This window comes from Megalops cyprinoides, chromosome 13 (genome assembly GCF_013368585.1).
Source record: "Megalops cyprinoides isolate fMegCyp1 chromosome 13, fMegCyp1.pri, whole genome shotgun sequence".
Taxonomy (NCBI): domain Eukaryota; kingdom Metazoa; phylum Chordata; class Actinopteri; order Elopiformes; family Megalopidae; genus Megalops; species Megalops cyprinoides.
The window spans coordinates 10,518,723-10,540,915 of record NC_050595.1 but is presented as its reverse complement, the minus strand read 5'-3'; the positions used below and the strand labels follow the sequence as shown (position 1 = coordinate 10,540,915).

The 22,193-nt window shown below is 44.8% G+C and overlaps 1 protein-coding gene across 1 annotated transcript in view; it reads left to right on the top strand.

Moving 5' to 3' along the window:
* LOC118788480 (N-acetyl-beta-glucosaminyl-glycoprotein 4-beta-N-acetylgalactosaminyltransferase 1-like) overlaps positions 1-22,193 on the top strand; it is a 127,636-nt gene extending 105,443 nt beyond the window's left edge. The window contains exons 10-21 of the mRNA XM_036544494.1: positions 8,600-8,666; positions 11,199-11,342; positions 11,787-11,899; positions 12,843-12,943; positions 13,731-13,804; positions 14,052-15,381; positions 18,887-19,260; positions 20,385-20,538; positions 20,655-20,727; positions 20,951-21,104; positions 21,570-21,696; positions 21,946-22,193. Of these exons, the coding sequence (XP_036400387.1) occupies positions 8,600-8,666; positions 11,199-11,342; positions 11,787-11,899; positions 12,843-12,943; positions 13,731-13,804; positions 14,052-15,381; positions 18,887-19,260; positions 20,385-20,538; positions 20,655-20,727; positions 20,951-21,104; positions 21,570-21,696; positions 21,946-22,060 (2,826 nt within the window). The 3' untranslated portion in view covers positions 22,061-22,193. The remainder of the gene's footprint in view (positions 1-8,599; positions 8,667-11,198; positions 11,343-11,786; positions 11,900-12,842; positions 12,944-13,730; positions 13,805-14,051; positions 15,382-18,886; positions 19,261-20,384; positions 20,539-20,654; positions 20,728-20,950; positions 21,105-21,569; positions 21,697-21,945) is intronic.

Sequence of the window (22,193 nt, the reverse complement as noted above, 5' to 3'; positions counted from 1 at the left end):
ATGAATAACTGAAGAAAGAGAATGACCTAAATTACACTTGGCAGCTTTATGGGAAGTCAGGGGTTGTGGATTAACACGTCCCATTTAAATGGGCTTTTTTATTACTCCCTGTTCCACCGTTCTCAACACCACCTGACAAGTAGTACAAACACCATCACCTGCCAATGTGTGGCTGAAATCAGATCTTTTCACAAATTATAAAAACATAGTGGCTAGTGATATTTTTGCCCTGATTTATATCCTGAGGGCATCAGCAATAGTGTGACTGTTGTAGCTACTGGCTAGGGTGCTGCTTGGATTTGATTGTTGCCCCCCTAAAACAGCAAATCTATTTCTTACTGGAACCTGTGAGGTTTATTTATTTATTTATTTATTTTTTGCATCATTGTGTGAAAACCTACTCAACCCTTGATTGATGGAGTTTCTCTTCACACTGCTGGACACAGAGGGATAAGGGTTCTGAGAACCAGAGGCAATGTGTGTGGCCATGTGAAGATGAGGCAAAGTGGTGTTGTGCCAGTCAGAGCCTCTGCCTGTGGAGATGCTGTTTGTCACTAAGGACTGGATTGCACTCCTGTGTGCTTTGAATTGTACAGTGTAACCTCTCACCCCTGCCCTACCTCTGTCCTGCTGCCACTGGCTTTTTCTTTTCCTGTATTCCCTGTGTTTTTTCCTCCCTCTCTCCTCCTCCCCCTCCCTCCTCTCAGACGCCCTGCTCCCAGTCCACATAGATTAGACTGGTTTTATCTTAATTTATGCCAGGGTATTCAGAGTGCCATTGTGACTTGCACACAGATGCAATTCATGTTTGTCCCGCAAGTGGTATCACTACAGATGCATTCATGATTTTGCTGTAATCTCCGCCAATAGTGGGCTCATCTGTCTGCATAAGAAACCATATCAAAAACACTTAGGCACTGCTTAAGAAGACATTGCAATTTGCCTGATGTATTATTCAGTCTCAGAACTACCTACTTTATAGTCTTCTCATACCAGAGATACACTCACATCATATGAGTATGGTAGGAACAAATACAAAATGTCTCCTGTAAGTGATTCTAGTTACAGACTCTCCTAGTAGCAGTGATAATGGTGTTAGTATCTCTATGAAAGTTTTACTAGTGTTATGTCCACACTCTGGTTAGTTAAAACAGAGGTGTGAGAGCGCTACAGTATGTGTTATGTTAAAATCTTGGTTTACAGTCACTGTATTAAATACTGGCAGATTTGGCTAGAATCATTTGACTGTGTACATTAAGAGGGTTCAACGGTCACCAGATTGGCCAAGGGAAGTAAAAACCTATGTCAGGTCAGTAAAACCAGCCAGTGATTATTCAGCGAAAATTCAGCATCTCCATTTCAGTTTGTTTCCGTGTGTCCGCTGTCAGGAAGGCAAACGCATTGGCACTCAGTCTGTTGTTTTGTATGAAAAAGGAAAAAAGGAGAGTCACTCTAGGTTCTGTCGCAATCATAGTTTATCTCTTGACCAACATCTAGCTACCTGCGACAGTGGAAACAGACTGACCATCATTACAGCGCAATAAAACACAGGGGTTTTTTTTTTTCTGTGTGCCTTTCACAGCTGCTTACCAGTTCACCCTCCTGGTTTCTCCTAACCAGAAAATTGTCTATATGATGAGAACAGCTGCTGCTTTCTAGCTTGGTTAGCTAGTTCAGTTAACATTAAGGTTGCATGCTGAAACACAAACCATGTCTGTAAAGACAGGTTTTTGTCTTAAGTGGCTGTAAAGGAAAAAAAAAATGTTCACTGTCATTTCTGTCATCATGGAAACAGCAGTGCACCTGAGTCTAGAACAGCCCAACTATTCCCGGTATATACTGTATGTATGTAAGCAATAGCCCAACAAAGCTGACAAGTTCTACCATGGAACCAGCAGTCAGAGAAAACAGATTTTGGAAAGCCTGGACAAATCCGTGCAAGACAAACACAAAAAAGGTAGACAACGACAAGATAACGCTGAGATAGGTCCAATGGATCTCTGTATGAGAAGAATAAGTTGCAAAACAAACGCACAGGTGACAAAGCTTATGACTTGTAATTTTTTGCATGGTTTATGGTACAGTTAAGCTATGCCATATCCAGACAATTAGAAATTTAGTTTGGGTAAGTGGATTTCTGACTCATTTGCCCCACCAGGCAAATGAGAAAAAAAAACCTTAATGTTGAACCCTGCATTAAACACATATTCCAGCCCTTACCCAACCCAACATTAGCTTATGAGGATGGATTAAGGTACTCTCCCATTCTCTCCCTGCCCTATGCCACTGAGAGGCACAGAAGGTCTTTTCTGCCTGCATCCATCAAACTATACAACTCCTCCCCTCTCTGCTACAATATGGGATTGACTGGCACCTGATGCCCTGTGCTGCCCCCCCCCCACACACATACACACATACACACACAAACACATAATCGTTGCACATGGGACAATAACTGTTCTCTAGCCATCTGGTCAGGATTTGCACTATACAGTTATCATTGTTTTGCATATTGTACAACAATAACTGTTTTTCTACTGCACTTCATACTGTATAATAGCAATAACCTTACCCTTGTTTATTCTTGTTTCATAATTCATTTTATACTATGTATATAATCGTAGCACAAGCATGATAACTTCTCAATGCATAATTGCACAAACTTTTCGATTTCTATTTGTTGTATTTTATACCTCTTTATTTATTTTATTCAATTTATTCTTTTGTTGTTTTTGATGTGTGCCGGACGGTGCAGTTGTGACACTCAAATTTCCTTCGGGATTAATAAAGTATTTCTTATTCTTATTCTTATCTGGCAAACCGCCTGCGCTGTGAGCTCACTAGATTCAGTCCTTTGAAATCTCCCTTGTGACATTCAACTTGGAAGGCATGAGCACTGCACAAAAAAGCATTTCTATTCCATTGCTCGGGAGCAGAAGGCGAGTGTGTATTTGGGACTCTGGCATGACAGACAGTTATACCACAGTTGTAACACATTTGCAAGTGCATTTTTCCACCCAGCTAAGTGCACGCCCCAGGCATTTCCACTTTTTACAACGCCATCTGAGTGTGTCTGCACACCAGTATGCAGTTAATTTGAGTGGCTTTGTCGGTTCATGTAAATTTGGCACCCTTTAAGATGAGACGATTTGTGACCGGCTAATCAAACACACTTAATAACGTCCAAGCGCATGAGAGACTGTTGCACAAGCCGGACGATTTATCTCTGTCAAAGGCGGTTCACGTTGCATTTTAAGTACAGTGTGCTTGCCAAATGTAAGAGTAATGTGGAACTAACCTGCAGACACCCTGCTCAGTTGCAGATCAAGATGCATAACTGCTACATAGGCTTGAAAGCCAAGCTGGCATGGACCTCAGTCCCAGCTTGCAGCTCAAGCGCCAGCCACATGCACAACCACAGCAGCAGGGTGGCACCTGTGGCTCCACTTCTCGTGCCAACGTCCCTGCATGTGGATGCTGGATGAGTGGAAAAATAAATCATTTTGCCAAATTACGTCGCTCTGTGCCAACCATAGGACCTACTCTATCTCAACCGTAGGACTGACGTTACGGATGACAGTCACCACTGTCATCAGTAACATCACCTCCAGGTTTATTGCAGATAAGACATGCACAGTTGAGAGTTGAGAGTTGGGAGCTACGGTGTTGCTCCTTAACTTGGACACTCACAAATGTTTTATTTTTTTAGCCACCAGGCCTTGTGCTGCAGCCCACTGGCTCTATGTAATAGAGTCTCTGTTGAACTGCAGCTCTTGCTGGAGGCTAGCACATCAGCAAACTAGTAGATAAACTTTGCGCGTCTCAGACCTGGTGTTCCCTAGCAAAAAGTCAGGGAATCTGTGCCTATGTGTGGATACTTATATCACAAATAAAGCTGCCATCCCTGGCAAGTATCTTCTCCCCATGTTGCACTTAGTGCACAGTTGGCCCCACAGTCTACTCAAAAATTTATTTTCATCAACAATATGTCCAATTGCCTGACCTTCAGCTGGGATTTCACAGTATTTGCTACACCTCCTGAAGTGTTCAGACACAGATGGTTGCCTTTTGGACTCAGCTTCACACCTAGCTGCTTTCAGTGGACAATGTCCTCACTCATCACAAGGATCCCTGTAACATTCTTTTGCATGGGCCCACCAGGTTTGCCATAGGAATTTGGAGACATTGCTAATTTGACTGCTGTTTCTCATAAGCAGGATGCAGTGGGGCAAGGTATCTGTATACACAGCAAACCAGATATTGTTTGTAACAGCAGTAATTATGACCCAGTTTTGTCCAAGTCTGCATTTCACGTCCTTCGCTGTTGTAGGGAGTCACACAGAGTGCACGCACAGGTAAGTTCAACAGGGAAAACATTGTGAACATTTCTTGAATTCGCTAAAGAAATCAATACAGAGCGATTTATCGATCTGCTCCGTCCTTTATGCTCTGGGAGTTTTACATGGTGCTACTGAGGGACGCCCTCACTAAAACGCACCTTCAGTAATGATCACTGATTGCCTCTCATTAGTCCTGTAAAAGGCAGATTACCTTACACTATTCCACGCCTCGCCATCAATGGTAACTGTCAGTCCTCCACCCCCTTCCCTCTGGGTGAAAATTTGTCAGCTGTTCTGAAGGTAAGCACACTAATTCAAGTGTTTTGATGTGGAAAAAAGCCACATAAGTCTGTCTATTCAGGCTTACTGTACGATGTAAAAACTGCTGCAGATAATTACTGTGCACCGCGCTGCATGTTACCCTGCATTGCTGTTTTCATAAAGCCTGCTTTTCATGAGCTGCTATGGTAATATCAGACAGGGCATTCATTGCACCCTGCCTCTGCGGTGTCTGTGCAGCAGAGGTGAGTGGAGCCGAGAGGAAGTTCTTCAAAGGGACCAGTGTAGATAAATAAATAAATAAAATGAAATGACATTATAAGCCAAAGATAACATTCATGGCCTGCCTTGCCCAGACATCAACAGGGACAACCAAGTGTGCTCAGCTGCACGAAGAGAAAGGGAAAGGGAGGGCTGGGGGAAGAAATTTAATTACCGAACCCAGCAAACCCATAGAAAACCATTTATTCAACAAATTCTTTAATAAACAGCAAGTGAATTCCACTGGGGCTGTTCAGTGTGGTACATTGTGCCCTCCCCCCCCCTCCCCACCAGCACAATTTCAACAGCATCAGAGGAGCGAGAATTGGAAGGAGGAGGGAAAGAATGGTGTCAGGAAATGTTTTCATTATGAATGCCATCAACATGTATTCTTTGGGCATCATTTCCACTCGCTGAGCCTCTGCCTCTTCATCCATCAGGATTGTGAAGGGACAAGTGACGGCAAGAAGGCCCGTCTCGCTTTTCCTCGTGGTGCTGAGCAGGCTCCATGGCAACATGTAGCTGTTGCTCCGAGAGGATTCTGTTACCCACTGGGTGTGTAGGAAGGGCCTCCAGTCCAATGTCGTAACACTAACACAGCTGGTCTTTTTTTCTAAGACCCCCCCCGGGTGGCAGTTGTAGGAGGATGGTTGGCTGGAGATTTAAATTTGTGCTCCAGATAAATGGAACTGAATGATTATAACAGACCATCCGTGTTCTTTTGCATAGGAGTAAATTAAACTGGCTGTGTTGTAATGGCTTTCTCTATAACCTCTGTTTTAACACATAGCTGCTTGCAGCACTTGGAGAATTCACTGTATTTAATAACATTTGAACTTGTACTGGAGAAATAAGACATGATAACACAAAGGGCTTTTCTAGAGGAAACAGTAAATTTCAGCTTCATAGATAGGCTGGTAATACTGGCAAGAGGATATTGCACATTTGGGGAGAGTAACACTATCAAAAACTCATGTCATCTCATGGATTTTACCAAAAGAAAACATGATGAAACACCACAGGTGCAGTTTTTCCATTTTGTCCTGTGATCTGTATATTTTACTTTCTCCACACAATCGATTTTCTTTCCTCTCTTGTTGAATGTTCAGGGCCAGGGAACGGGTCGTGCTCTGCATCAGATAGGCATTCGTCGTGTACCTGAGCCACAAAGGAAGCAGTTTCACTTACAGACACAACTGCAGTGAGGGGAGACGATTGGATGAGGACACTTTGTAGTTTTTGAACTGCCAGAAGATCTGTGGTTCTAAAACAGCAGCCTGCTGTTTGAGCATGCATTTGAAAGGCTTATTCAAATGAGGAGTGAATTGTTCTCTTAAGTTATCCCATACTCTTAATGTTTCATCCACTGGAAGCTGTGAAAACCTGTCTGCATCTGAAGTATTGATCACCTTCCAAAGGAGAAAAATAATAGGGCTATGCCCTTGGAAGAATTCTTTTTCATATTTAATTTTTTTTTTTTTGGTCATTATCAGAGTCAGAGTTTTAGAGTTTGCCAAGTATAGTTATGGTTATGACTGTTAATGCTGTGGTGTAGCAACAATACAAGCAGCAAGGTTGCTTCTGTCTTGGTAAGATTTAAATGAAACGATCTTTTGGCGTTTTATTCTGTGGCTATTTGACACCCTGACATTGTAAGAATGGAACTTCGAGGAGTTTTTAGCACACCGAAAAATGCTGAACACACTGACTTCTTGATTTCTGCCAGTAAGGGACTGCGGTAATCAAAGCATCACTGGCAACACTTAGCTTAGTTTAGTTTTTTGACAGCTCTGTAGGTGCAGAAAGTATAGCATTTTAGACACTAGTATTTCTGCTTTGCATCTGTGTTCATTAAAATATTGCTTTCCTGCACTCCGCTGATAGCAAAGCTACAGTGTTTTATGTAGTGAGATGTATAGAATCAAATAGAAGGAAATAAAATCTCTTTACAGAACTGCTCCTCATCCATTTGTGTAGAGTGTACCTGTTCATAGACAATAAACTATATTTCTTAGACATAATACTGTCATTGTTTATTATGGAAAAAGTACTTTGCTGTCTTCATGAGTGCATTTGTGAATGTAGCTCCATCTTTTTTGGTAATTAAATAGTTATTGATTAAAGTAAGTAGTGTTTCACTCTGTGTGTGTAATATTTCTCTGTGGCTTTATGAAATTAATGTATGAAAAGAGACAAATATACGTTAATAAGTTCTTAAAAATTGTAGATGCAATTAAATGAACAAAAACATTAAATTTAGAGGATTAATTATGTCTTAGAAAAACGTCTCTTCACAATAGCTGTAATAAAAATGGCTGGAATACCCCACAGATTTCCATTCTCAGAATGGCCTGGGAGTGAGGATGTTGCTAGAATTTGAAATTAATCTGTAGGGGTGAGATTTATTTGTATCATGTCTTCAATAATTCGTAGCAGTGTTTGGAAATTCAACCAGTATCAATCAAGTAAAAGTAGCCAACACATTGCCATGGCATTGTGATGCATGACTTTTTGTTGTGTAATTTTTCTGTTGGGGTGATCCGTCTCCCAGTGGCCCCTCTCTGTCTCGCCCAGCGCCCCCGTCGCGGGCTCTCGACTCCGGTGCCTCATGAGAGCGCATGTCGATGTCTGCCGCACAGATCCCGACGTTGTGCAGGAGCTGCATTTCTTCCCTCTCCCGAAAGGCAAAGTCGACCTTGAGGGGCGGGAGGCGGGCGGAGCGAGGGGGAGAATGCTGAGCGCGATGTGCTCGCTCGGCCCGCGCTGATCCCTCGCTCCCTCGCCCTGCGCTCATCAAGGCTGCTCCTTTGCCTTCTCTGTGCAGTGGGACAGAAGAAGAACCAGAGCCCCATCATCCCTCCAGCGTGGAAATGCGGGGAACATATTATTCCTCTTATATTCCAATTAAATTATTGTCATTCAGCAAGCGCTCTTAGCCGGAGCAACTTACACGCGACTTACATTTTTACACGTTATCCATTTACACAGATGGATATTTACTGAGGCAATTGTGGGTTAAGTACCTTGCCCAAGGGTACAGTAGTAATACCCCAGCAGGGATTCAAACCAGCATGTATGTCCCTGTATAATATTATACAATTCCTGGGTGACTCAAGCTTTCTGTGTGCGTGTGTGGGTGTGTGCGCATGCATGTGTCTGTGTATGTGCGTGCGCGTGTGTCTATGTGTGTCTTTGTGTGTGCAGGTGCATGTGACAGTGTACAGTGCCATGGTGTAATTACGGTCCCAGCCTTCACTGTGGAAAATGACCTGTCTTCCTTGATTACAGCAAGGGTAACGAGAAGTGACGCAGTAATTGCAGAATCTCTTTAAAAGAATTGTAGGCTGTCAATTGCTGTGCCATGGTAAGCATTCCACACATCACTGAACACCCTGCCTCCAACAAACAGTGCTCTTTGAATAGTGAACCGGAGAAATGGGTTCATGAGATTGCAGGGCAAGAGCGTGGCTTTCAGATCTACAAAGCTGGTCTGGCTAGTATTAAAAAAAAAAGCATCTGTAAGGAGGAATGCAAATCCTAGTCCTCATCAAATGTCACCTCAGTTCAGGCACTCATTGGCAGGCATTGATGCTGAACTCTTTCATGGGAATCAATCGCTGAGTGTGAACATGAGACGCGCATTGATCTGTGCTGAGTGAAAACATCCCCCCTCTCTCTCTCTCTCTCTCTCTCTGTGTTGTCTCTTTGGTCTCCTTCAGTGGCGTCCTTTTCTCCCTGGCCTGAAGTATGAGGTCATAGACTCTGCATACATCTCCCTGTACACAGGTAAATCTTATTTCTGGTTTTTGAGGTTGGGAGTGGGGACGTACTGGGTCAGAGAACAAGTGCTGGACTGTGCTGAACTTTCAAGATTTCACAGGGCCCTTGAGTTTAATTTTAGCAAATGAGTTTATAGAAGAGTGATCTTCTGATATGGCCAGTCATGTTTCCCAGAGTTTATTTCAAATTACTTTTCAGCTCCTGTTTATCCTGTATTTTCAGAATCTCAGAAACAAACAAAAGCTTTTGTCTTGTCAGTGTAAAATAATATAAAAGGCACTCAACTGTCCCTTATTACAGAAAACAATTTCATGGTTTGTAAGTTTCCTTTTACAACAACAGTAAAGGAGAAAGGAAGGCAATTTTGTAGTGTTAGTACAGTGTCTTCCTTCATAAAAATCATCACTGTTGGAATCAACCACATACAGTGATCAAAAACACAGAAATAGAATCATTCCTATACTAACACTGTTTAAATATTCCTCTTCTTATTAAACCCACTTATAAGAATCGCTTCAGGCTCACGCACATCATATACAGTAATGTGATACTCAGTTGACCGCAGTAGTACATAAGGGGAAAAATCAACTATCATGGCATTTAATAACAAAATTGAAAAAAAAAAGTTGAAAAATTGGGCATTCTGCGATTAAACTCATAGGAAGCATAATGAAACAAGGAGACGCAAAAGGAATACAAACTGGACAGGCACCTAGGTTTCCAAAAAACATAATTGTAAACATAAATATCTACTTCACATAAATATCTGTGCACTCATTTGTAATTCCACTTTTAACAGTCCTTTAAGAATGTAATTGTCCTGAACAGATACAAGTCTTATATTTGGAGTATACTGTACAAGGTATTTTTCATTATCTTCAGAGAGGTTCAAGCCCCTGGGTGAAGATCATTTACCACACAGACTGACACAGGAGAAACTTTGTTTTATATAGTAGAGTTTTTTCCCTTCCAGGTTTTATAGTAAAATCCACAGTTTTTCAAGGTATTCCTACCCTTGTGTTGCTCCACACACAGCACCAATTTTTCCCCACTCCAGTTATTGCTTACTTGAATTACAGTTGATTGCTTTAAATTATTCAGAACTCCTACATTATTATAGAGCACACCTACTTGTTTTCATGAAAAATATCTTCCATTTCTATTTTTGCTTGTATTGTTTTTCATTTTTTCTCTGATTTTGTTTGTTACTTCCCAGATCAAATGCAAATATCACCTGAAGGAAGAGATGTAAAGCTATAGTTTCCTCACAGATGTGGGGCTTTACTCAATTTTCACAAAGAAAGCTAAATTGGAAGCGTGATCCCGATCTCTCGATAGGGTTTGAGGGCTATCTGTGTTTCCCACTTTGACGTCTCTCCCTTTCTGTGAGTCATGGCCGACCCTGGCTGCTTAGAGGGTCAGCTGTGCCTCACCTTGTGCGAGAGCTCGCCATGGGTATGTGGAAAAAGACGGGGGCACTGAGGCAGAATGAAGCCCCCCTCTTAATAACACGCTGCCTTCACCTTCCCATTTCCTACCCTTCGCTGCACCTCGGCTCGGTGTTATCGATCGCCCTGCCGCCCTGCTCCGAGCCTCCCCTCCTCTAACCCCCCCCCCCCCCGCTGGGGCACGGGACTGGGATCCGGAAGGGCTCGTTCATCAGAAAGCCCTTTCAAAGCACTTATCTCCTGTTCCCGCTTTCAAACGCTCTACACCACCCCAAAAGCCCAGCACTGCCAGGGGCGTTTTTATGTCCCCGGTCCCCCTTTGGTCTCTCCCCATCAATCCACGAGAGAAAATTATTTTGGTTTTCCTTAATTATAAAGCATGTCTTCCATCTGGCCCCGCCTGCGAGGCCCCATAAATCATACTTCCACACTCCGGCTGCCAATCGATAGGATTAATTAAACCCTTTCTTCATCCGCGGCGAGCCAGCCAGGATACCTCTGAGAGCCTTCATATCATTGGGAGATAAGCTCTAATGAAGGGGGCGACCGCCCTCCCCCGCACTCCTCCCGAGACCCCTGTCTCCCAGGCTGCCTTGCAGCACTCGGGCTGAACTCCAGGGATCCCGGCGAGTGCCCTGGCCCCTCTGGTGGCACGCTGTGTGTGCAGGGACATGCAGCGGTGGGGCGCCCTTTGTGGGAGCCCACACGTGTGTATTTATAGACCCTCTCTATCGTGTGTGGGGGGGCTATAGGCTTATCTCTCCACGCCACCCCATCCAGTTCTCTCCACTGTCTCTCCGTGGAGGTTCCTCTCTGTTTCTCTGCAGCTTTTTGTCAGACACCTCTGCTGATCCCTCTGTTTTTCCATGCAATCTGTGATGCTATTGGACACCAAATCCACATTTAGCTCCTGTTTGCCAGTGTTTACTAAATATGGATCGATCAACATACCTTTTTCAATGCATTTGGCTCAATTAACTCCTTTCACTGCACATATAATATGATATTTCTGCCTACTTGTTGAGCACATTCTTTTCAATGGTGCTAAAATGCCCCCCCCCTCCCGTGCTCTCTGCCTGCTTCCCTGCAGACGAATCAAGCCTAAAGATGAACAAAGTGGATCACATCCCGCAGACTCTGGCCAGCCACAGCCGAACACCCCAGGAGGCCCATGCCACCAGCCAGCACGGCGCCGACATGCTGAAACAGGACCCCAGAGACACCTTCTACAGCGGTAAGCGCTGCCTGTCCGTCCTTCTGTCTGTGCACACGCTGTCATCTGCTGCCTAAGCCCTACAGTCAGCAGGGTCTTCAGTGTGGTATTACCTGTCCCTGGCAGGTGTCCAGTGAACCAGAAACTCACGTAACAGAGACGCATAGAGGTGTTAGACTGTGTGTGTCCTGCTCACTGTATTGCAGCTCATCTGCTTGTCAAAGCCTATGGTTACATTTACATTTATTTACATTTATTCATTTGGCAGACGCTTTTTATCCAAAAGCGACTTACAAGCGAAGCAGAGTATAAAATGCGCAAAAAGCCACATAATGGCTGTTGCACCATTTACCTGTATCGAAATTCCTAGAGGAAAAAATGATATTAAAGTACAGAGGTAGATGGAAGGTGCTGATAGATCCCTGAAGACATGATGGCGTGTCCTCCTCCTGTCCCCTCCTTCAGGAGCACCCATGATCGAGCCGTCCCGTCTGGAGAATGTGCTGCCCCCGTGCCTCTACTCCCCCACATATGTGGTCAAAGACTTCCCCATTGCTCGCTACCAGGGCCTGCAGTTTGTGAGTCACACTCAACCTTTCTCCCGTCACGAAAGCGAGTCAGCCAGCTGTCTGTCACCGTGTGGTTGCCGTGTGTGTGTGTGTGTCGTGGTGTCTGTAGAAGAATAAAAGCAACACATGAAACCGTGGAGCCCTTTGACTGACACAAATGGAAGCAGAGAGTCGCTGTGGATGCATTTCCATGTCATCGCTACATTTGCATTGAGACACTTGGCGTGGGTGTGGAGTTAATGCACAGTGTAACGCTGGCATCAAATACACAACCCTGTCTATGAGATCTGTCACCTGTCTTTGCATCAGAAATGCTCAGTAAGACATTCACACTTGTTTGACTGAGTCCTGTGTGGGAGTAAAAAAAAGGGGGAGATTCATGGCAAAGGTTTCCATTATAGACCAATTTCTGTAAAAAGCTAAATCAAATTACATACCTTATAGATGTTAATTCCGTCGGAGCCCATTTAACACGGAGCATGAAGAAATGGCTTTTAGCTCTAACAGGATGCTTAGGCTAAGCCACTCTGTGCTTTCACAAGATAAGAGACTTCCAGATCGCACATAGACCAATTCTATCCTCTGCCCACAGTTCAGCCCCTGCGTGGGTCTCCAAACTGGGGTGGTGCTGCCCTCCTTTGGCCAATGCCTGTCATTGCAGGATGAAATAAAGAATGACAGCATTTCCTAAGCTCATCAGTCCAAAAATGACTTGGATGTATTTTTGTGCATCTCTGTGGGGCGTATATATATATATATATATATATATATATTGTGTTTGATTTTATTTTGTTTATTCAAAGTATATCTCAGCTCTATGAAGCCATGAGTTAAGCCATGAGTTATGCATGCCATATTTGTCTGTGGAGGTCTTAGTTAAATGTCATGTGACACATTCCAGCAGTGTGATGGATTAATATTGCGCTGATGCCAGCCTTTATCGTATTCCCAGGTGTACCTGTCCTTTGTTTATCCTAATGACTTCACCAGATTGACCCACATGGAGAAAGAGAACAAGTGCTTCTACAGAGAGTCACCAATCTACCTGGAGAAGTGAGGACTTTCAAATAATTCGTTGCACAATTATGAAGAGACACCGTTATAAGTTTGTCAGGAAAATGGTGAAAGTAACTATTCACAACAGAAAATGTCACAGAGGTTGGACAGCTTGTTGACTGAGTGAAATGTTTTTGTGTGGAACCACAACAAAAAATGAAAAATGATTAAAAATGAATTTTGGGTAATTCATGAATAAATGGATAAAAATAATTTTTTATATGGTTGACAGCGGGGACGAATACAAATGCAGACAAATATTGAATAATATGGAGATAAAAAAATGCCAAATAAAATAATAACTCAGCTGTGGGTGGCACTGGCAGCTTTCTAACTATTTAGCTTGCTAGTTCTGCTATTACTTAACATTTCAAAGCTAGCTGTTGGTGGCTGATGGTGATTTCTAAATCATCATTAACAATGTAGAAGTGCTGAGCTCCTGATCCTGATGATTGGACAAGAAGCTGTGTCGTGAACAAAACTGTGTGGGAGATTCAGTCAGATTGCATATTGTTCCGTTTCATATCGGAATTGTGGAGCATTTTGAGTTGCACATGTATGAAAGGTGCCGAATAAGTGCAAAAACAGTGATTCTGATTCTTCTTATTATTATATGAGTAATATAATTGGTGATCTTCGTCTGCATGGTGATCTGTACAAAGAGGTTCTGTTCTGGCCTGCTGTGTCCCCTTGAGTCACCTTGTCATCAGAGCCCCCCCCCCCCCCCAGTTCTACCTGAAGCCATGCTTATCAGTGCTGACTGTGCTTGGTCTCCATCCAATAGGTTTGGCTTCTACAAGTACATGAAGATGGACGAGGAGGAGGACGACAGGCCCTTCTTCTTCCCCAACCCAGATGGTATGTACTCAGCATTCTCAGATCAGCGGGATTAGATGAGAGGCTGCCTCCCCAGTGACAGGGGTGCCTCTTAGCGCTGGCCTCAGTCCAGCTGCATTTGCCCACTGTCTCCCCACAGCCGTTAATAAATACTCCCTGACATGTAATGACATTAGAGGAGAGCCGGGCCGTAATCGGAACGGCTGCTGCCAGCGGCTGTCCCGTTGGCGTGTCATTAGCGTCACTGAAAAATCGCTCCATTTTTCAGATTTTCTGGAGGAGGAGGAAGGGGTGGACCCGGCAGACGAGGCGTTGGCGGTGGACAGCCAACCGGCAAGGAGGAGAGCCAACACCAGCCAGGCTAGCCACGCCTCCAGGCCGTCCCTGGGGCCCGCTCTGCAAACTCCTGCCGACGAGGGAGAGGAGGAGGAGGGGGATGGGGACGACCAGCAGGAGAGAGAGGTCCTCCAGACGAGGGCCAGACGCAGAGGGGGCAGCAGAGAGGCTCTGGAGCCTCAGGGCAAAACTCTGGGGAACCACCAGAGGGAGCCAGAGGCGCCGGGCCTCCAGAGGCCCAGTGTGGTGCGGAGTCGGTCCTTGTCCTGGATCCGCACCAGCCCTGACCAGCTGAGCAGGAGAGGGGGCGCAGAGACACCGCCCAAACTCAGCAAGTCAGCTCTCCTGTTCCCTCAGAAGAGCTCCCTCTCTGCACTGACAAGCAGGGCAAAGCAGATCCTGGGTAACTCCCCCCACACCGTCCGCAGCCCTGCAGTCGCCCCGGGCAACCCGCGCACTAGTAAGGACCGCAGAAAGGAGGAGAGCAAGATCTACATCACCAGGCCCGGGCCGTCAAACAACAGGAGGAGCACAGCGCCCCACCAGCCCAGGGAGGTCTTCCCTGGGGTCTTCCTGTATCAGAATGGCAAGACCACCAAGCTGGTCAATCTAGGCACCAAACGGAAGGGCGGTAGATGGCCGGTCAGTGCCCGTCAGCTGTGGCCCAAATCCCCTTTCAGGCAAAGCAGGGCCTCCACGCCAAGAGACAGTTCTACCCAACCAGCGGTGGCTCACAAGACAGCCACCAGGGCGTTGCCAGAGAGACACCCGCAGAGGAGAGAGGAGCTCCCCTCCCTTCCCAGCAGGAGTAGCATTGTTACATCAGTGCCTAGCCGCAAGCCCCCACCTCTGACCACCGCACCAACCCCCAGGAACCCAGGCCCTAACTCCATGGAGAACACCCTCCCCACAGAGCCCAGGGTCACCTCCTACATGAGGACCTCAGAGATCACCGAGTCCCAGCAGCAGCAGGAGCTGGACCCAGAGCCGGAGCAGGAGCAGGAGCAGGAGCTCGACCAGGAGCAGGAGGAGGGGGGGCTATCGGATTACAGCTACGAGGAGGCGGAGCCACGACCGGGCTGGGCGGAGGACGCCATCAACTGGCAGCGCACCTTCTCCGTCAACACCATGGACTTCGAGCTGCTGCGGTCCGACTGGAATGACCTGCGCTGCAATGTGTCGGGTAACCTGCAGCTGGCCGAGAGCGAGGTGGTGGACGTGCTGGCCCAGTACATGGAGAAACTCAACGAGCACAACGGCGGGTGAGAGGCGGGGTTTGGGCAGGGGCGCACCTCAGAGGTGCTGTCCTTTTGTGATCCGTTCACAGCAGTCCGTACCATCTAGGTTCAGCCTTGGGGCTTTTATTCCTGAGCTTTCATACCTGTTTCAGTCATCTGTTCAAGAGGGTGGTGGGGGGGAGGAATCATACGATGTTGGTGAGGTGGTGGTAATGCATACAAAATAACTGCATACTTGAGTACCTCTTGTTCTACAAAATCTTTTATTAGACTCAAAGATTCAAAGTTCTGAAGCTTTCATTTTCCACAAACAAAATCCCTAATCCACACAGTCAGTGTTGGGCTGCGTTATAAAAACATGACCAATGTTTTGACTAATTACCAATGTCACAGTATACAATATACTCATTTTATTATCAACAGTGTAGCTAAATATGTAAATACTGTGTAATTGCAAGTGAGCATTGGTTACTGTACATATATTACATAAGTTGTATAATTACATAAATGGCTAGGGTTTGGGCTACAAAAAGGGTTAGGATTTCAGCTCTGAGGGTCTAAAAATTTGGCAGTGACTGCATTACTGTCCCGCATACAGTTTGTCAGCTCTTACAGAGATAAGGGCACTTGGCTGGATGACAAGTCCGCTATTGGCAAGCTCCGAAATCAAATTGAGTACTTGACTACATCAGGGCACCCATGAATATTTTTTCACTCTAAAATAACTCTCAAAGTCAACTAGATCCTCCTCACATATTTTGTGAAAACGACTTTACGCGTGTGAATTTCCTCAAACATTTTTTTGCTCACCCGGTGTGGTCTGATAACGTCCAAGCAGTATTTTGGTGACCGCAAAGTTATCTTTTGAATGCAGCTGTGTCTCAAGTGGCATTTTTTAAGTAAATTCGCTGCTTTGTGGAGGTCTTTTACTTTAGCCTGCAATGTCCTTGGCATGACATTGACGCTCTTCAGTATGTTTTTTGGAGAAAAACAAGAGAAAATAACAGTGATTTCCTCTATTGCTTTCTATATGGCTGTAGTCTCCCTGCACCTATCTATTCATTTAACTTTAATAGGGTTTTTATTACTGCCACATACACAAACCTCCTCAAACCTAGTGATTCATAGCATGGTCTGATATATCTGAGATTGACACAGATGAAGACTGCACAGACCACCTTTGCTACAACTGAAAGTAATGCATTCTTTTGATTAATTCATGAATCTGGTTCACCTCCAGTAAACCTCAGAATTATTGAGAGCAAGGCTTGTGCACACCACATATGCAGCATGTAATTCTCACCTTATCACTGCACACATTAGTGCCCCCAATTGCTACTTTAAATGCCTTGACTCAATTTCTCCTTTGTGCTTTTTTTTCATGTTAACGAAAAGATATGTCATTTCTTTCCACTGTTACCTGAAGATGCGGCTCAGTTGACTTTGGATATATCTTTAGCGTTATCCATTTTAACAAGAAAAAAGGTATCTCCCTGGATTTCCTTCACTGTACACCACAGCCAGCAGGGCTCGCAATATGCATCATCTAACAGGAACAAGCACAGCCTTGTACTTGTGACACCTTATTTTATAGTGATAAGGTAGTAATTTGCTGGAAAACAACAGTTGTCTTGGTGACTGTTTTTTTTAGAAAACAGCCACAGGGCGTACATGAGGATTCCAATGTGGTATCAGTTTACTTGGCTCCCGGCTACATGCAAAGCAAAATTACCTCTGTGGGATAGGTTTCCTTGGGGGGAAAAAATGTTTGTGCCTTTGAAGCCTCAATCATTCTCTCTGTTTTCTGCTGATGTTTTGTTATGCTAGGGTGGCAGTTTGATGTGAAAATAAACTTTGAATATCAAATTTGCAAATGACAAGGAGACACAATCTATGTTTCTGTCTTCACTGTTGGTACTTTCGCCTGTGACATATTCCAGTTTTTTGTAAGTGTGTGAGATCACGCACAGTGATGGCTGATCATTTTAGCGAAGCAGTTGTTGGCATACAAATTCCTTGCTGCAAAAAAACTTAACATATTTAAGAAAAATATTTCAAAAAGACTATCATATATATGCATAATATGTGATCCAGTGTTTCAGTTACTGTTTCCATCCATGAGCAGAGGCGCAGGAAGCACTATCTCAAAAGCTTAACCTGTACTGTGAAACACATCTTATAATTAATTAAAATTTCAAACTAATGATCTCCCTGTGGCCCCATACTGTGGATGTGTTTCAGTGTTTCCGGATATTTATGAAGTAAACAGCTAAAATTCCAATACAAACGAGCCACAGTTCTGACGGAACTCAAAACACTGAAGAATATAATGTGATATAATGTAATCTGAAGAATAGAATATAATTTCTTTGTTGTCCAGAGATGATATTTAGTGATTTGGGAGTATGGAAGTTTCACAGCATCAGAATAACGTATTGGTTTGTGTCATTTTGAAAAGCCACAGAAGGTAAGTGTAAAAGGACTATGAAAATGAAATGAAAATGATTAATTTAAATATAAAGCCAAGTTTACATTAAATCATTCAGTTCACAGTGCCTAAACTGAAATGAAAATGAGCACTGTTTCAAAGCAAGCGTAACTGATGTTTGCTAATGCCTTCAGTGTATGTTCTACATGCTTCCTTTTGTAGCATGTTAGCATGTAGCATGTGTGAAAATAGGATTAGATAGTGGGGGAGCAAGCAATCTGTCTAGGTAGTGAGCTGGTAACAGTCAATGTGTTAGTTAGCGAACTGACAATATAATTTTCTTGCTAGGTAGCATGTTAATTAGGTTGTTGATTGGCTAACAATCTAACTGACTGAATTGTGACTCTTTCCAAGTTGCAGCTGACCAGGAACAGCAAATCTAGATCAGGAATATGAAAGCCTACTTTTTAACATTGCTACCTGTCATGAGTTGATATACATGGTGATTTTTGTTGCTCATTGAGAGTACCTTGCTACATTAGAATTTTTATAAATGTTTTTATTATGGGTTTAGCTAACTCTCTAGCTTTCATGCACAACCAGGATGACAGCTACTTATTTTCTGCTAAGGACAGAAATTCCCTTGCAGTTGATTATAGAAAATAGAAGTGGCTACTAGGGAGAAACCACAGGTGTAAAACTAGGTGTATTTGGGAGTACGGGAGCATTGGCGATAATGTAGCATAGCTGAATAACTGAGGATAAAGGATCATTGACCCATTACGGTATATTCACAACATCATGATTTTGAGTGTTTTGTAATTAAAAAAAGCTGCTGTCTTTTAAGCATTAGGCTACATGTTTGCCATGGTGCTTTATTGGTGTTTTTATTTTAAAAAGTTTATTTCTGAGTATGGCTTCCCTATGTGGGAGTGGGGGGGGGGGGGGGGGGATTTGCTTTTACTTTCTTCTTGCACTAGCAAGCTGGGCCTGCAAACATGCGTTTATTCAAGTGAAAATGAAAACCCTCTCTCTCCCTCCCTCCCTCTCTCCCTCTCTCTCTCCTCCTCCTCTTGCTCTGTCTCTCTCCCTCTGTCTCAGCATCTACACCCTGCTGCGCATCATCAACGTGGAGAAGCGGCGTGACTCGGCGCGGGGGAACCGCTACCTGGTGGAGCTGGAGCTGATGGAGCGGGGGAAGAGGGTGGTGCGCCTCTCTGAGTACATCTACCTCCTGCTGCACCACGGCCGGGCGGAGGACAGCCTGGAGAACAACGAGGGGGTCACCACCTCCTCATCCTCCTCCTCCTCCACTCTCCTTGCTGCCCGGGGGTCCGCCCGCCCCCTGCCCAGCGGACAGGCCGCCCAGCCCCATGCCACCACGTTGTGGAGCACAGCCTACGCCAAGCCCCTGCTCTGCCAGCCAGTCATGCTGCAGTGGAGGCATGACGTCATGGTGCACTTTGTGGTGCCAGGTGCGTGGATCTGAGGTGATGGTGGCATTGGGCTTCTGAGGGAGGAGGCCCAAAAGAAGAAGCCTGGAAAAAGTTGGGGCATTTATTCAGAATCATGTTGACAGAAATTATATTACATTATTGGCATTTAGCCAAGAGACTCTTATCCAGAGTGACTTACATTGGTTTCAGTTTTTTTTTTTTTTTTTTACAATGTTATCCATTTATACAGCTGGATATTTACTGATGCGATTGTGGGTTAAGTACCTTGCCCAAGAGTACAGCAGCAGTGCCCCAGTGGGGAATTGAACTGGCAACATTCCTTAACCACTACACTACACTGCCGCAAGAAAGTATTTGGACAGCTTTTCTGATGACATCCTTGCCCAGTGCAATGGCATCTAAATACGTACCTCTGACTGGCACCTTCAAACAGAGTAAAACACACCTGGACGTTTCACCATCTGCACCGCTTATAGAGAGCCAGTTCTGTGACACTGTTTGCTCTGAAGTAGCTGTGGTACATCTTCAGTGTTTCATTTTTGCACGGTGCTCTTGGGTGCTTAATTGAATAATCAGTCAGTCCCCCCAACTGTTCAGCAGCTGAAATTAATTTTAAATGCTGCAATTAATCAATTTCAGTGTAATGATGTTTCCATTGAAGTCATTTTTAGACTCAGCTGGAGCATTTGCCATGTCGACACAGGGGATCTGTAGCATGGGGTTCTAGCCTGGTTTAAAATGCAGAATGCTGTCGCCCACACAGTGAGAGCTGAAGCAGTGAACTCCAGCATCGTGGCCCAAATGAACTCTCCCAGGAGTGTTCGCAGTTAAATAAAGTGTTAGTTTACTTAACTCTAACTTTTCTCAAGCGTTCAGCTGGGAAATAGTCTTGTCACAGTGCAGGAACTGTTTTTCTTAAGTTGTAAAACTGTCCTGTGATAGTGCCCCAGCTGGTATCTGTATCATTGAAATTTTCCAGTTATAGTCCATAAGCTGGTTTCTCTAGACATAAAATAGTCCTGGAAATAGTTTATGAACTGGTGTCTGTATTTATGATGTAGTCCTGTTATAATGTGTGAACTGGTGTCTGCATTCATGAAATAGTCCTGTTGTAAAGGTCTTTTCTCCCCTGTCTTCTGCAGTGAAGAACCAGGCCCGCTGGGTGCAGCAGTTCATCTCAGACATGGAGCTCCTGCACCGTGAGACCAAGGACGACAACTTCAGCATCATCATCGTGGACTTCCAGAGTGAGGACATGGATGTGGAGCAGGCCCTCAAAGAGAGCAAGGTGCCCAGGTGGGTCCCTCTGCATGATGGGCACAAAGAATATTGTATGAATGTGATGGTGTTTTTCTTGAAAAGTCAGTGCTCCTGCAGGAAGAACCTAATGTCTGTAAATGTATGTCTCTCAGATATGAGTACTTGAGACGAGAGGGGAACTTTGAGCGTTCTGCAGGTCTGCAGATCGGAGTGGACACCATTGAGGTAAGTGAGAGGGAACCCAGGGAATGAGTGTCTTTAGTCAAGGTAGCACATGCTTGTACTACTTCATGGTGTAATTCAGGGTGCTTATTAGCGATCAAAATAATCAAATACAGCCTATAAAGTAAGTGTTAATTATGACTGTGTGTATATTTGTGTGTGTGTGTGTATGTGTGTGTGCGTGTGTGTGTGTGTGTGTGTGTGTGTGTGTGTGTGTGTTTCTCAGGACAATCACAGCATCGTGTTCCTGTGTGACCTGCACATCCACTTCCCACTCAACATCCTGGAGAGCATCAGGAAGCACTGTGTTGAGGGGCGACTGGCCTTCGCCCCCATCGTCATGAGGCTGGGGTGTGGGAGCTCCCCTCAAGAGCCTGATGGTAACATGCTGTGCCCCACTGTGGCTTAGCATTACAGAAGTCACACACATAGACAAACGCATACATACACACACAGATGTACAAACGCACACACCACACACAGGCCCCACACACACTCGCACAGATATCAGTGAAAGCCACAGGAATTATAAGGTCTCACTGATGCAGAAATAGAAGCAGCATTACATCACTTATACATGTGCAGTAATACTGGTAACCACACATTTCCTTATATTGGCTTCATTGGGGCCCATCTTTAGAGCCATCCCTGTGGCTTAATAAGCTCCATTTATGAACCATCCACAGGCACTCCACAGTTTCTGCACGCTGTGTCCTTTAGCATGCTATAAGCTCTGACAGCTGTCACAGTGTTACTCAAGTGTGAGAATCATTGGATCGCAGGACTTTTGCAGGCAGAAATTAATTGGCTGCACTTTTCAACCCCTCTATTCAATGCATCCCTAGGGTACTGGGAGGTAAACGGCTTCGGCTTGTTCGGCATTTACAAATCGGATTTCGACAAGATCGGGGGGATGAACACGGAAGAATTCAAGGACCGGTGGGGAGGGGAGGACTGGGAGCTGCTGGACAGGTACCTTCCAAAACAGGGAACCAATAAAAATGTTTTGCTGTTCCACAAGTTGCAGAGAAAGGGTTTTCCTCCCTCCTTTATCAGCGAGCAGCACCATCAAGTCCACAGGGACTAAAGCTTTTGCCTGGTCCAGTAGGCATACTACAGAGCAGTTTCTGTCTAACGCTGAATGGGTTAGTGTGTGCTCTCTTGCAGAGTAAAACTGTGTCTGGATTGTACTCGTAACCGTTGTCCCTTCCTCTCCGTCAGGGTTCTGCAGCACGGTCTGGAGGTGGAGCGGCTCAGACTGCGGAACTTCTTCCACTACTACCATTCCAAGCGTGGCATGTGGAACTCACAGATAAAAAAGAGTCCCAGAGGATAGCTCTGTGGGTAGCTCCACCACCCCCTCCCACCCCTGGCTCTTCTGCAGGACGAGAAGAAAAAAAACCTGAGTGCTGGACTGGACGGGCATCCTACAGAGACAACCCAGTCTGCTCCAAGGACCCCTGTAGCCT